The sequence below is a fragment of the Plecotus auritus genome (genome assembly GCF_963455305.1).
Source record: "Plecotus auritus genome assembly, chromosome: 7".
NCBI classification, from domain to species: Eukaryota; Metazoa; Chordata; class Mammalia; order Chiroptera; family Vespertilionidae; genus Plecotus; species Plecotus auritus.
In genome coordinates this window covers 129,759,555-129,775,126 of record NC_137774.1, presented here as the reverse complement: position 1 = coordinate 129,775,126, position 15,572 = coordinate 129,759,555, and the positions used below count along the sequence as shown (strand labels likewise).

Sequence of the window (15,572 nt, the reverse complement as noted above, 5' to 3'; positions counted from 1 at the left end):
CATTAGTTTGTAAATAAATATTAGGATGTAACCTAGTTGGAAGGAATTTCTTGTATAGTTCATAAATGTGTTGTTACACTCAATGAAATAAGATGTTTAAATACCTGAACATAATATTCAACTAAGATAAAAGAAGCTTTGGCTAGTTACAGGTGTTAGGTGAAACTGCTCTAGTAAATTAGTTGCTACAAAAAAATGTTCCTTTGGCTAATGCAACCCATCAGAACATTCAGAGCAGAACATTTCTCCATGAAGAGAATGCAGATGTGATGTATTATGTACCTTCTCTACAAATCTACACAAAAAAGCACTTACTTCTGCAATGACAATTTAGAGGTTCAAATGAGAAGAATAAGGCATGTTTGAAAAAAATAGCTCAAGACCAAATGAAGCATGAAAATATTCTAAACAGAATCATTGTTTTAATGATGTTCAAAATACCATGCCTTCTCTACCATTTTTATTCTTCATGATACTCAGTTCTCACTTCAGCCTGTGCTTACTAAATAGATGATTTTCTGAATAAGAAACAGGGTCATGATGCCATACGTTATACAAAATTTTGTTTTTAAATAAAGTGAGTATTTAAGGCAACAGCGTATTTTTTATCCTTAAACTTAAAGGAATATCATGTTCAATGCTGGTTATATATTTTATAATGCAGTATTCTATATAGAATGTCACAGTTTTGAAAGTATATTTTATCATTTTACTTTATCCTCCCCATTTTATTATTTTTTCTGCATGTTATCATTTTAGTTTTTTCCCTCCTCATTTTATTGTTTTAGACATTTTTAACCTTATTTTTTAATTGATTTCAGAGAGGAAGGGAGAGGGAGAGAAAGATAGAAACATCAATGATGAGAGAGACTCGTTGATTGGATGCCTCCTGCAGGCCCCACACTGGGGATCGTGCCCACAACCTGGGCATGTGCCCTGACCAGGAATAGAACCATGACCTCCTGGTTCATAGGTCGACATTCAACCACTGAGCAACACTGGTGGGGCTTATTGTTTTAGGCATTTTATTGAATGTTTTAATTTCCTTTATTCTTTAATGTTGATGTGATATTTTCTGTTATTTTTTCTTGATCTTTCCTATTTTTATTTATAACTCCAACATCATTTAGTCTGGAATAGTAGATTCAAGAAATTATGAGAGTAAATAAGTAAACCTATACTAGTTTTCTGGTTGAAACTTTAGGACATGCACTTCAAAGGATTGTGTCTCCATTTTTAATAGCATTAAGTTAAATAAGAATAATCTTTACAGAATAGTAACTTTACCTGCTGAAGTTGGCTCTTCCTCATCTGAGGCTACAGTGCGGGGTGGGGAGCAGAGGGAGAGAGAGAGAAACAGAAAAAGAGAGAGATTGAGATTTCATATTTCTAAACAATGACCACAAGCTCTTAACTTGAAATTCAGTGTATATATTAAATATCTGTCATTAGATAATTAGGTAATGACAGATTAATGGGTATTTACATTAAATTAACATTTATATACTCATACTTCAAAATATGTATATATTGGAAAAGACCATTCAGATGTATAAATTTGATTTTTCTTTCCTTTTGCAAATAAGATTGACCTTATTTAGAGTGTAATTATTATAAATAATATTGTTTACAATATGTTATATATATCATGAAAATACCCCACTATCAACTACTTTGTCAGAACTTTTTATTAGCAAAAAATAATTAAATTGTTCCATGAGGTAGGAATTACAAATAAGATAAAAGTTATTAAACCTTAAGAGAGAGACAGAATCACTTTGTTGTTGGTTAAGCAGAAATATTCTAGTTCTCCCTGGGGCCCCTGTCACACATATATACGCACCACACACACAACACACTCATGTCTACCAGATATTTCAGGATTCAGTAGTAATGATTCTTTGCTGAGGCCACAGGAACCTTCATTATAAACTTACCCCATGTGCTTTTGACACAGAGTTCTACAGCCCACTGCAGCAGATAAACAAGGATATTATGATAGGAGAGGCCACAAGATGAAAATACAACTTTATGTTAAAGCTGTACTTCTCAACCCTGAATCTGTATTAGAATGCCAACTCTGGGTCCCATCTCAAGCCAGTTAAGTCAGAATCTCTTTCCGGCAGCACCACCTTCTAGCCAGGATTGAGATATGACTAAGTAACATCCATACAAAGTAACATGAACTGTAACTCAAAGTGTGAATTATTCTGATTCCTGTCTTTAAAGGGAGATGTTTCTGAGAACAGCACGACTCCAGGGTGGGTGTATATGGGGGTGAAGCATGGTGATTACAACAGTGAAAGACGGTTTATCTGAAGTAGCTTTGCAATTTTTCCTAGAATCCACCCCATCGCCTTTATCCTAATAGACACTCTGTGAGTAGGTATTTCTGCTCCGTGCGCAAGTGCAGCTTATCCCGAATGTTACTGTTGAAATATGTGACACAAGCCAGCACTATTTCATTTGATTCATGAAGTTTTAAAATAAAAATTTACTCAGCTGAACTGCTTATAAAGGAGCTTTGTTCCCAGGTGATTCGTTAATCAAGGTATCCCTGTGCAACCAGGGAGCAGTCTCCACGCTTTCCCGTTAAGGTTGCGTCTGCAGAGTCCACATTAGACAAGCTCACTTTGTGTCCTGACAGTATTTTCCTCTCACGCTGTTTGGCTCGTCTCCTTGGCACATTAAGAAATGAAGAGAGCAAGCACAGTTGGCATGCATGGCGTGCAGAACATAAATATTTAAAAAGCTGTAAGCTTCTTTATCATGTCCAAAATATATCATAACATGTTCAAAGAGGAAAATTATTAGTAACTTCCAGGAAATCCTTTTTTAAGAAAAGGCCATAGGAGTTCGTGGAAGTGCTGACTTAGATGGGTGGTTGTCAGTAAGAGAGGCTGGAGATTCAAAATGGGAGGTGAGGGGACCACTTATGACTGATTCACTTCATGTGTGGAACTCAATTTATAAAGCAACCGATGAGATGAAAATTACTCTTATTTGAAAGATGACGATAATGATGTCAGAGTGACTGGCAATTCGGGTAAGGTCAATTGCGTTTGAGCTCATGTCAGTGTGACTTTAAAACCAAGCTCTTTCCACTCTGCCTTAGTGTCTCAAAAATGCTGATTCCATATCCACGGAGAAAAAGTGAAGAAGGCAGAAATGGTCATGAAACCAAAACTGAATAGAGCTCTGATAATGTTAAGTCAAATGTAAGCTCATGGGGAAACACACACACACACACACACACACACACACACACACAACACCTGGATGTAGGGCTGAGAGAGAAAACCCCTTGAAAAACAAAGCTCCCCTGGAAAACTTCTTGTTTCCTACCATCCAGATATAGGAAGGTGAAATCGTGACTATGGAGTTAAATAACATATCCTAAGTATGTGATGCCTAAGGAAGATTAAGCCAAAGTTTTATTCCTTAATCATTTATGAATATACAAGGAATTTTAGGAAAGAATTAGCAAGCGCTGAAGTAAACACAGTTTCAATTTTATAGGAGTCCTGGCAATTAGAAATGTCTTAAAACTAAAGCTCCTGGGGCAAGTAGTATACTAACCTACACTTGAACCAGTAATACCTGAAAGCTTCTTTTTAACAAATTAACACATTAGAGGCAACAGGTACACAAGTCTGCATAAAATTGTATGCCTATGCATCATCTCCATGGTTTTGGTTCCTTATAATATGCAGATGTCAGTAGCCAATATTTATACTATTATAATACGTGTGTGTGAGTGCGCACACACACACTCACAAAAGCACATAAAAGGGTTAACATTGGTATTAATTCACTGCTTCCATTATCTCTGACAAAGATGGCTTTGTAGGCTAACTGAATTACCAACCAAAGTGTCATGAACTATTAACAGATGGCAGCTAGATCCCCAGAAGTACATGTAAGCCTCAAAATGGACACAAGAAGCCTATTTGGTGATATTTAAGTGAAATAAGTATCACAGAAGGTGTAAAAGCCTGTTTCATATTCAAGTTCCTCTAATCCTGGAATTTGAAAATACATGCACCAAGCAGAATCAACATAAACTAGCAAATGATTCTGTATTGCTCTGCCTGGTCCCAATGCAGAGGATGAATGGAAACTATGGTGATAAAAAAAGGCAATATATATATATACACATACATACACACACACACACACATGATACACAGAATTTAGCTAAGTGTGGTCCTGTCATTGCCCATGGGGAATAACCCTGGGTGTTTGTTAAAATGCCTCAGATCCACTGAATTTGAATTTGGGGTGTCAGCCCAGGTGTCTGCATTTTTAGGAAGTTCAGCAGGTGACTGCTAGGAACACTAAATGTTCAGAATTATGGCTCTACCCATCCAAGTTTGTTGTCGTGGAAAGAGGCATGGTGCACTTGCTGGAACCGCAGGAGTAAACTACCAGGCTTACAGGAAAGCCCTTGCAATGTGCAGTGATTACTTCACCAGTTTTCAATGCTCTTTCCCACAGAACATCTTCAGGTCTACATCAATCCTTGGGGAAGATGACTCCTCTTTTGAATTCAAGAGGAAGTCTGTATCTCTGAAGTGAGTGAATCTTCCCCCTTTCCTGACCACAGTTACTGGTGTAGGTAGGAATATGATCCACTGGATACAAGAATGTGTAAGAGCAGGTTTGTGTGTGCTTGGAGGACAGGCTTTCAGAAAGGAGGGTTCCTTGTGTTTCTGAGAAAGTGATTGGGAATAATCCTCTTTCTTTCTTCTGTAGATATGGATAAGGAAGTCTGTGGTCCCGGAGGTAAGTTGGCAGGCATCTTGCAACCATGATGGATGCCACCTTTTGGGAAAAGCCAATCCTACCCAAAGGCAGAGTGGAGAAACAGAAAGCAACTAGAATATTGGTGATATTGTTTGAGCCACTGACTCTGGACTGGAGTTCTACTCTTCATTGTTTATCTAATTTTAGTGGAGCTTTCTCTTATTTGCAACTAAATAACATTCTGCTACAACCATAAACACTCTTGTTGTTCCCATTTAAAATATGTTAGAATGCATAAGGATTAAACTATCTCTGAGGCAGGGGAGACCCAAATACACACAGCCTTGGGCTGCGCTTTCAGAGGGCAGCTGGGATTGGATTCTCGCCACCATGTTTTGATAAAATAAACCTATTTATCTAACTTTGAAGATGGTCATTGTTTCCTTCTGGACAGTCTGGCGTGTACCTGTTCATGAACTGGGTTGGTGCTTGGAGAAAGGAGAAGGCATCGTGTAGACTTTCTTCAGGTTTATATTGGTATCTACTAACTTTCCTTCTCCCTTCCCTCCCTGCTCCTTTTATTCCTTTCTCTCTTTCTCCTTTTTCCATGGTATCAAAGGTCAAGTACTAGAACTACTTAAATCCAATGGGCTGAATATTATCCTAATATATATATGATAGTTAAAAACACATACTTAATTATGGATAGGCTCTATTCTCTTAATGTAGTCTCAACAACTCTTATACCTCCCATCTTCATTTCATCCTTGGTGTTTAAATAAACTTTAATAATTTAGAAATTCCAACCATTGAAAATAATTCTATACCCAGTGTGGCTCACCATCAAATAGAATAAGCTCATTATGAAATATATAAAACACTAGAAGCGTGATGCACAATATTCATGCAAGAGGCTTGGCCCTCACAGCCCCGGGTTCATCCAAAAGGTCATCCGGAAGGTCGTCTTGCTGTCCAGTCTAATTAGCATATTACACTTTTATTATTATAGATATTTCTAGCATTAATATCTGTTTAATATATGGACATTACTCAATTCATATTGACTTATGGATCATTTTGTTTGCTATATCGTAAGTCAAGTTAGTTATATACCGAATATGCTTTGAAAGTATACAATTATCTATGTAATTCATTATCTCCATAAGCAAAGCAGCAAATAAATATGTATTCTTGTATTCTGACAATATTTTAGAATGTTTTTATTCAACTGCTGGAATGCGAAAATAACAATGATAATATTTATGCATGATTATTCATGCCTGCCCAGATGTTAAAAGCTATAAATGTGTGTGTATTTATTAAGGCAAAGGAGAATACATTATCATTTCAAATTTGTGAATTCAGTCATTTAAGTAGGTTATGGAATTGCTTCTGGAAGAATTCAAAGAATTATTTAGGGAGAAGTTCAGTTTATATGCTCAATGTTTTATTGTTTGTTTTTTTGTTCATTTGTTTCTTGGCCCCTGGCTCAATGTAGACATGCCTCAGGACTAAAAATTGCTATTAGCAACTTCTTTTTGAAAGCATAAAGAGAAGTGTAAGTCTCTCATGGCCAAAGACTTCAGACAGCATACGATGTGGTCACATCTAAACTCTCTGAATTGCAGGTTATTTGGAGCAGTAGACAATGTTACTTGCATAGAAAATATTCAGAGAATTATTTAGTCTTCTCTATTTTATCAGTATTTACATGCATTTTGATTCCTGTGTTATATTTGTAGGATGCCATATATTTGATTACAGTTAATAATATGCAATACATAAAATATAATTATGTACACGTGCAATTAATATATAAGTATATATTTATTTGTATGTTTAGTAGTCTTTCCCCTTAGACTAGGAGTTTCGTAAGGACGGGGCAGTGTCTTTTCTGCTTACCATTATACTTACAGCTTTTAGAATAGTGTCTATAACATTGTAGGGCTCAATAAATATTTGTTAAAAGAAATAAAATACAAATAGATATTTAAGCCCAGCTGGTGTTGCTTAGTGGTTGAGCATCAACCTATGAACAAGTAGGTCAAGGTTAGATTCCCAGTCAGAGCACATGCCTGGGCTCAGTCCCAAGTAGGGGGCATGCAGGAGGCAGCTAATCAATAATTCTCTTTCATCATTGATGTTTCTATCTCTCCCTCTCCCTTTCTCTCTGAAATCAATAAAAATATATTTAAAAATAAAAAATAGAAATATAAAAAATAAATATTTAATACAATCCTCAGAAATTGGTAATAGCAACTTTTAAGTCCTGTTACTCAATAAATTTTAGCTTTTTCATTATGCTACATTACTTGACTTACCAAAAAAGAAAGCCTATATCTTCATCTATGTTTTAGTAATATAAATCTATACGTAATTTTATATGTAATAATTTACATAAATGTAAATCAGATTTTCTTTCTTGGGTAGGAGAGAAAAGAAGCAATGGTTTAAAGACAATGGTTGCTTTAATGATCATTTGATCATCTCAAGAAAAAATAAGTCTGTGATTTTAAACTAATTAAAAATCATCAAAGTATAGTTTATTAATTAAATAGATACATTAAAGTAGAAGTGCAAAATGTGCTTTCTATGTTTAGTGGTTATATAGCTCACATGGGTTTTATAAGCTACTTATACAGTGAATCATGCTAACAGCAATTACCAGTGCCAGTGCAATTTTCTCATTTTAGAAAGAGGTACGAATGGCAAAATAATAAAGAATGAATGGATATTTTAGTTTCATTTTTTTGCCACTGAGTTACAAAAACTACATAGTTTATAAAACTAGGCCACAGTATTGGGAAGCTAAGAAATAATATGACTCAAGTAGCCTATATTCATATCCCAGCTAGTATTAAAAAGATTTTAGGGCCGAAACCGGTTTGGCTCAGTGGATAGAGCGTCGGCCTGCGGACTGAAGGGTCCTGGGTTCGATTCCGGTCAAGGGCATGTGCCTTGGTTGCGGGCACATCCTCAGTGGGAGGTGTGCAGGAGGCAGCTGATCGATGTTTCTCTCTCATCGATGTTTCTAGCTCTCTATCCCTCTCTCCCTTCCTGTCTGTGAAATATCAATAAAATATATTTTTTTAAAAAAAGATTTCAGGGACATGACTGGGACACATTTGCTGACTAAAGGAAGCACTAAAGATTTTTACTTTGGTGATTTGACATTACAAAAGCCTTATAATTCACATTTCATGTATCTATTCAATTATCCTCAAATACCTTTTGTTTATTTAATGTGCCCTTCCTCACTATCCAAATTCATCCCATCCTTGTGAACTGAATTCAAATTCTAGCACCCTCAATTCCCTAGTATTTATTTCAATCTCCAGATTTATATAGTTATCTTCTTCCAATTCCCACTGGCTTTTAAACTGCAACTGAAATCGAGTTCTAAAGAAAATAGCAACAATATTTTCCAGTCTTGTTCCCTAACTGAATATTATCCATTATTCTTCTTTTAAGAGAAATGGTTATATTTTAATTTTGTAACTAGTGTTGAGTAAATTCTTTTGGAAAGCTATTCAATTTTACATAGAAAATGAAGTCCAGTAAGTAAACTTAATGACTGGCTTTACATTATTGTGAGCCATGTAAAGCGAGAACTGGAAGGTAAACCTAAAGTATATAAAGAAAATTCACAAATAAATAGAAGAAACTTGTGAGGAATAAAGCAGATTAGAAGTTAATATAAGTGATTGCTCAGATTTATCAATTTCAGCAAAATTAATACATAATCTATCTGAAAATTTAATATAGGAAAGGGAATAATTCTGCAATGAGAATGTTGTTTAATGAGACTAGGAAAGCCATGAAGCTCAGGTTACCTGTTCATCATATGTGAATGTCCACAGCAACTGACACAAGGACCCTGATACCATCAGGCTTATGTTCTGTGGATTTCTGTTTATTTATGTGTGGAGACTGCTCACTTCAACCTCAATTCATTCCCATAAAACTGGGCAAATGAGCTAATCTAAAAAGTAAATCTGCTAAAACCAAAAGAACAAGAATCTAAAAGGTAATGGGTAGATCAGCAATATTGGCACAAATCTCAGTGGCAGAACCCACTTACGGAAACCACAGAAAATGTTCATGTCAAAAGAGATGGTGTGATTAAGGATATTGGCAAAAACAAACAAAAACCCACATTGCTATAATGGGTTAAGGTTTGCATTAGAAAATAGAGGTATGTTTAATAAATCATCTAAATTACCACCTAAAGATTCACCTCAAAGTGCATTTTGAAGTAAAATTATTAAACATCAGACTACATACAGGGTGGGGCAAAAGTAGATTTACAGTTGTGAGTTCATGAGACAGACTTTATTCTTTTATTATTATTGTATTATTTTACATATGAATAATTATAAACCTTCTTTTGCAAAACCCTGTGTACATACCTAGTATATAATTATTAACATTTATGATATAATAAAAGAGGATTATAAAATATATGCTTTTCGATCAATTTATTGCACATTCCCCTATGTCAATATAATCAATGACTATGGGCAGTATTGAAAAATGTTTTATTTTATTGAAATAATTTATTTAACTCTCTGCTGAGTGCTATTTGGATAGACTTAGGGACTCCTCTCCTATAAATAATATTTCAAATAATAATCAGACTCCATTTGAATAGTGGTAGAAACATGAAACAAAAACGAATGGCCAAATAATTTCATTAAATAAATAGGAGCACATCATTCTACATACAATATAAAATATTCACTTTTGTAAATAACTCTTTTTAAAACATATTTTTATTGGTTTCAAAGAGGAAGGGGAGAGAGAGAGAGAAAGAGAGAGAGAGAGGATGAGAGAGTATCATAGATTGGCTGCCTCCTGCACATCCCACACTAGGGATTGAGACCATAACCACTGAACCACACTGCCCAGACTACATAAAACTTTTAAATGATCCTGTTTTTTATGCCATCAGCCAACCTTTATTAATATTCTTCTTAAATATATTGGACAATTTATATATGTGTCTTCTTCCTATGAAAATTACTCCCTTGCAATAGTTATTATTAATAGAGATCAAATAAAACTTCCAGTGTCCCAAGACTACATAGCACAAGACACAAAGACAAATTGCTGAGTTCTTGGGGATGTAAGGTAAAGCATGGCGAATATAGTCAATAATTTTGTAATAACTCTGTATGGCGTCAGGTAGGGACTGGAAATATTGAAGGGAACACATTGTAAAGCATATGACTGTCTAATCACTATGCTGTACACCTGAAACCAATACAAAATAATACTGAAAGTAATCTAATTGAAAAAAGTTTTAATAAAAATATTTCAACATTAAAAAAAAATTGCTGAGTTCTGTGTTTGTGCAAATACAGGCTTAGGCTAACAGATTGCCCTGCCCATCACCTCCTACTCCACCTAGGGACATTGAATACTGAATATTCTGTACATTCTGGGATATAAATATTATAGAACTTTAATGTTTTTTTAAATAAATGGTAATTAATCGATGACAGAGATTTACCTTCTTACAAAACATTAGCATCTAATTCATGTGCATGTTTGTGCACAGAATCAAGTATTTAACATGTTATAATTATTGCAACATGACATTTTTACTACTTTTGAAATCTGTGAAGCCTTTTAGTAAAATATCATTCATTTTGCACTGTTTATATTCCAAAGATAAATTCAGAAATTTTATGATGGCTTTGAAATGATGGGTTCCCAGAATATAGATCTGCATATTTGACTTAATTAAAATATAGTATCTTTTGAAAGATAAAAGATGAAGGGAAAAACAACAACAGTGAGCAGGTCTATGTTAAAGGGAGCTGAGCTATCACTGGTGGATCTGTTTCTCTTTGGTCAGGGGAAATTATTATGAATTTTTTTCATGCACTTTGAACTATCCTAAGGACATTAAATAAAGAGAGAAAGCATAGCCTCTGCTTCCTTACATGAACTCCACTAACCTAATGCCACTGACTTATTCAGCAATGAGTTGATGACTTCTATAGAGTTTTTTTTTTTCTTGCCTGTTAAAACAGAAACTAAAATTAAATACTTTCTTTTCAGAATTATTAGGACCTTCTTTAAAAGAAAGGAGTCAGCATATCTCCACATTCAGGTGTTAATCAAGTAACATTGACAATGTAATTTCCCTATCTGTAAAACTTGTCTCCCTGGGCTAAATTTTTCCATAATTGGAAATTGGAATGTCTTTAAAGAACTCAACTGATAAAAATGTGGACAAGTCTAACTTTAAGACAATGAAATTGAATAAAGGTTCAGGGCTATTTAGGGAGGGCCGAACCCCATTCTTCTTATCTTTGAGGTTATTTTCAAGTTGTGAATGCACACTACTAACTTCCACTCTTCTAACAATCAAGAACAGTCTAGGAAACAACCCATTCAGAAAACAGGAGTCAAGCAACTTCAAAAAATTAAATGTGAGATCCACACAAAACTTAAAGGTCACTTAGTCCAAACTACCAACCAAAAATCTAAATATTGTCCTGGTTGGGTGGCTCAGCTAGTTGGAGCATCAACCTACATATATACCATATCCCAGGTTGGGGCATGTAGAAGAGGCAACATAATTGATGTTTCTCTCTCTCTTCCTTCTTCTCTTTCGAAAACAATAAAAAGCATATCCTCAGTGAGGAATTTTTAAAAAATCTAAATATTGATTCAAAACTTGTAGTGGCAGGGAATTCATAGCCTTAGAAAGAAACATGTCACATCACTCTCCCAGAGATAGCCTCTGGTGAATAAGGGGATAATGTGGCTCTTTCTTTGACAGACCAGCTATTCAGATATTTGAAGACAGCTATGATATTTCCCATAATTCTCTTGTTAACTGAGATAAACATCTCCACCTAATTTCGTATATCATAGTATACTAGAGGCCCAATGTATGAAGATTCGTGCAAGAATGGGCCTTCCTTCCTCTGGCTGCCAGCAGCACCTTCGCTCCAGCCAGAGCAGCCTTTTCGCTCTGGCGCGGAGCTGTCTTTCCGCCTTCCCATGCTGCCCAGAGGCCCAGAGCGGCTGGGGCAGTGCAGAACTCCTGAGTCATCGCCATGGCGATGACACAAGCATCCAGCCCCACTCCCTGCCACTCGGTGCCTGCATATGCAAATTAACCTGCCATCTTTGTTGGGTTAATTTGCATACTCACTCCTGATTGGCTGGTGAGCGTTGCGAAGGTATGGTCAATTTGCATCTTACTCTTTTATTAGATACCCTGGTCATCATATTTGTTAAACTCCTCGTGATAAATTAAATTATGTCATAGTCTTTTAATATAACAACAAAAAGATCTTATAACAAGAATTAGTTCTCCACCTAAGATCTAACTATTGCAAAACACAATGGCATTGTTACCTGCCTTCTTTAGGCTACTATGTCACAACTAACAATCCACAATTGTATCAGCTACTAAAAGAATAAAGAATTAATTTCATTTCCCTCTTTCCTCCAGCCCCACATTATAGACCAATTTCTAGAACACTGGGGACTACTAAATCTTATCTCCTTCCTGTCTCAGGGCCAGACTGGGTAGGTAAAAAAGGGAGATAAGAAATGGGGAGGTCACGCTTAGGGTGGGGTGTCAAGGGAGAATATGACTGGCTTGCAATCAATGTTAAAAGAATTTTAGCAATAGGAAATAATGCAAAATTTCAAAACCAAGCAAAGCATTAATGCTGTTCTTCCAACCTTTCACTTTCTACATGCAAAGAATATAGTTTGCATGTATTTCATATATAGTTGATTAAGTCCACAGACTGAAAAACCAAATTTTTTACTTTATTGCAACAGTTTCCTTAGTGTTCAAGACTAGGTGTACATTCAGGTCAATATAAATATTTTGTTTTTTCTCATGGGATTTTCTACATATCAACTGACATTTCAGTCATAGAAGGGTTTCCTGGAAACTCTCTTTAAACTTTATAGCTGTTTCTTCCAGCAATTAATCTCTGGTTAGAAAATCTAGGTTAGAAATTAGCACTAATTTCAGTCAATAAACCACACTCAAACTTTTCCAAATCAACTAACCTATTAGATCAAGTCTTACTGAAAACAATCATAATAAATAATGAATTGAAAAATAGACTTATCTTAGAGGCAGAATAAATATGTAATAGAGCCCAGTTGGGGTTGCTCAGTGGTTGAGCTTCAACCTATGAATCAGGAGGTCACAATTCAATTCCTGGTCAGGGCACATGCCTGGGTTGCAGGCTTGTTCCCCAGTTGAAGAAAAGAAACTTTTGAAAAATTAAAAGCTGACAGCTCAATTGCCCTCAATTTGCACATTCAAGGACAGCTGAAAAAATCCTAAAATAAATATAATAGGTCAGTATTTATTGGACATTTCTATAATGCTATGGCTGAAATGATGGAAAAATATTCAGAGACTAGAAAGCTTGATTTCTGCATGTAGCTTTTGAATTGTCTATAAGATTCATATATATTTACTTATTTTGTAACTTCTATATAGTTCTAACTATAGCAAGACTGTTTTAAGAGTCTTACGTATATTAATTTATTTAATTTGAATAAAACTCCTTTGAGGTTGGTGCTATTATTATCTCAATTTTACTGGGAAGGAACTAAGGCATTGAGGGGTCAAGCAACTTGCTCAAAGTAATCTAGACAGTACACAGAACAGCTAGGATTTGAATTCAGTGTGGCTGAGTTCTTAACCACACCACCAGGATGAAATTCTTTAGAGAATGTGTTTCCACAGAATTCCAAGACAGCATCTGATGAACAGTGGAATTATAGGTAGTAGTAGTAGTAGTAGTAGTAGTAGTAGTAGTAGTAGTAGAGGCCCGATGCATGAAATTCGTGCAAGAGTAGGCCTTCCTTCCGCCAGCTGCCGCCACCGGCTTCCCTCTGGCACCGGAGACCGGGGCTTCCCTCCAGCTGCCAACTTCGTCCAGAGGTGGTCCAGAAGGACGTCCGGTCTAATTAGCATATTATACTTTTATTTTAATAGATTACCTCAAGTTCTCTCATTATTTCAAACCATCCATTCCTATATGTATAACCAGCACTGTTAAATTTGAACAAAAAATACTGAACTGTGTAAAAAGCATGGGATAAAATTTCAGGCTTCACATCTGTTCTGCCTGCTTTTGAGAAGAAATATATGACCTTATTCTAATCATTACGATTATCACAGAATCACTTTCTCACTTAACATTGAGACTGGTATGAGCTCAACTGTTTATTTCAAGGTTAATATATGTATTAGCATTTTAATGAATAGAGTACTCTAAAATGCAAGACATTAGTAAAGGGAAAGGGGTAAGGAAGAAAATGTCCTGGGTATCATGGTGATTGGTAAATTTTGCACATCCAATGGGAAAAACTAAACATATTCTGAAAATAATTCTGACCATATTCTCTCTCATTATGTGTTGCCACTGTCCTTTAAATAACAGATTATAGAATTTGCCTTCACATAAATATTTTGATATATGTTGGACGATAAAATGTCATATAGCACAAATTTACCTTGAGGTGTAAATCCACTAAATTTGTGATGATTTGTTAAGCAGAAAAATCTTAATGATATACATCCACTATCACTTTATTCACAAAAGTATCCATCCCCTAGCAATGGGAAAGGTATACACTCAGAAAAAAATACAATGGGTAAAATGGTATATATCAACTTTTAAAAAATGTGTTACATTGTCTTTTCTTTCAAACTGAAGCTTTACTACAAATTAGTTCTTCCTTCTGAGCAAGAGAGGATTTGTGTACTTGATATTTTCTAAGGTTCTTCGATGTTCTATGTTTTTTTTTTCTGAAGTTAATATATAATTGTTAGGAAGTACAAGTTAACACATTCTAATAATTATAATTAACAGTAAAGTAGAAACATGCTTGAATTAATAAACTAGGAGTTTATTAGCTAAGTTACAGTAGAAATATTTACATAAATAAAACAAAATTACATTTCTGTAATGTATGCAAATTAAATGGCAACATTTTTTCCTTAACTCTGTCATTGTAGCTGTACAATCATATTTGTTTGTATGAACACATATTTAATCCTTATTATTAAATGAGAAAGTAGGTAGATATGACTCTGATAATAAATCCCTTTGACTCTAGTCAACTGAGAAATTTCTTAGCAATCATGGCTAGTAGCTTTTGAGAAAGTGTTTTAGTCCATTTAGAATATATTTCATTATAATAATTTCTAGAAGTGTGGATTCAATAATGAGTTATCTTTCCAAAAAATATTCTTAAGGGGGAAAAAGTGAATTATAATTTCATCTAATATATAAATCATTGAAGTGAAATGAACAAATCTCTCATTTGGTAATCAAAATTTAAAAATAGCCTCACTCTATTGAAGAGGTCTACTTAAAGCTTGTTAACAATCTGATATCCCATGATCACTGATAAGAAGTCTTTTAGACAGTTTCTGCTACACTACCTGTTATTCTGACACTGATCATTTTCTAAAAGATAAACATGAACATGGCTATTCATGGGCAAGACGTACAGTGAAAATTGTTGTTTTTTAAATTGTTATGAGATACTTTATGTTTATGGCTTAAATGTAACCAATTTTTTATAATGAAATGAAAGCAAGAGGACATTTTAGCAGTGATGAGATTTGAAGAACCTAAATTCATGTAGCAAAGGGATACCAACCATCAAAGGCAAATACATTTGGATGGACTATAATAGAGAGAAGAGGATAGGAGAAGATAGAACAGCATAAAGCACCTTCATGTTTATTAATATTTTCCAAATTAAGAAAACCTGGCCAGAAGCCAATGCAACTACAGAGAGAATAAAGAGAAAGAATT

General features: G+C 34.9%; 1 protein-coding gene across 2 annotated transcripts in view; it reads right to left on the bottom strand.

The window, feature by feature from the left end:
- EDIL3 (EGF like repeats and discoidin domains 3) overlaps window positions 1-15,572 on the bottom strand; it is a 397,106-nt gene that overhangs the window by 255,652 nt on the left and 125,882 nt on the right. The window contains exon 3 of one of the 2 annotated variants that reach the window (XM_080682025.1): window positions 1,288-1,317. The exons of the other annotated variant lie outside the window; for it this stretch is intronic. Coding sequence (XP_080538151.1) covers window positions 1,288-1,317 — 30 coding nt within the window. The remainder of the gene's footprint in view (window positions 1-1,287; window positions 1,318-15,572) is intronic. 2 annotated transcript variants of the gene reach the window in all.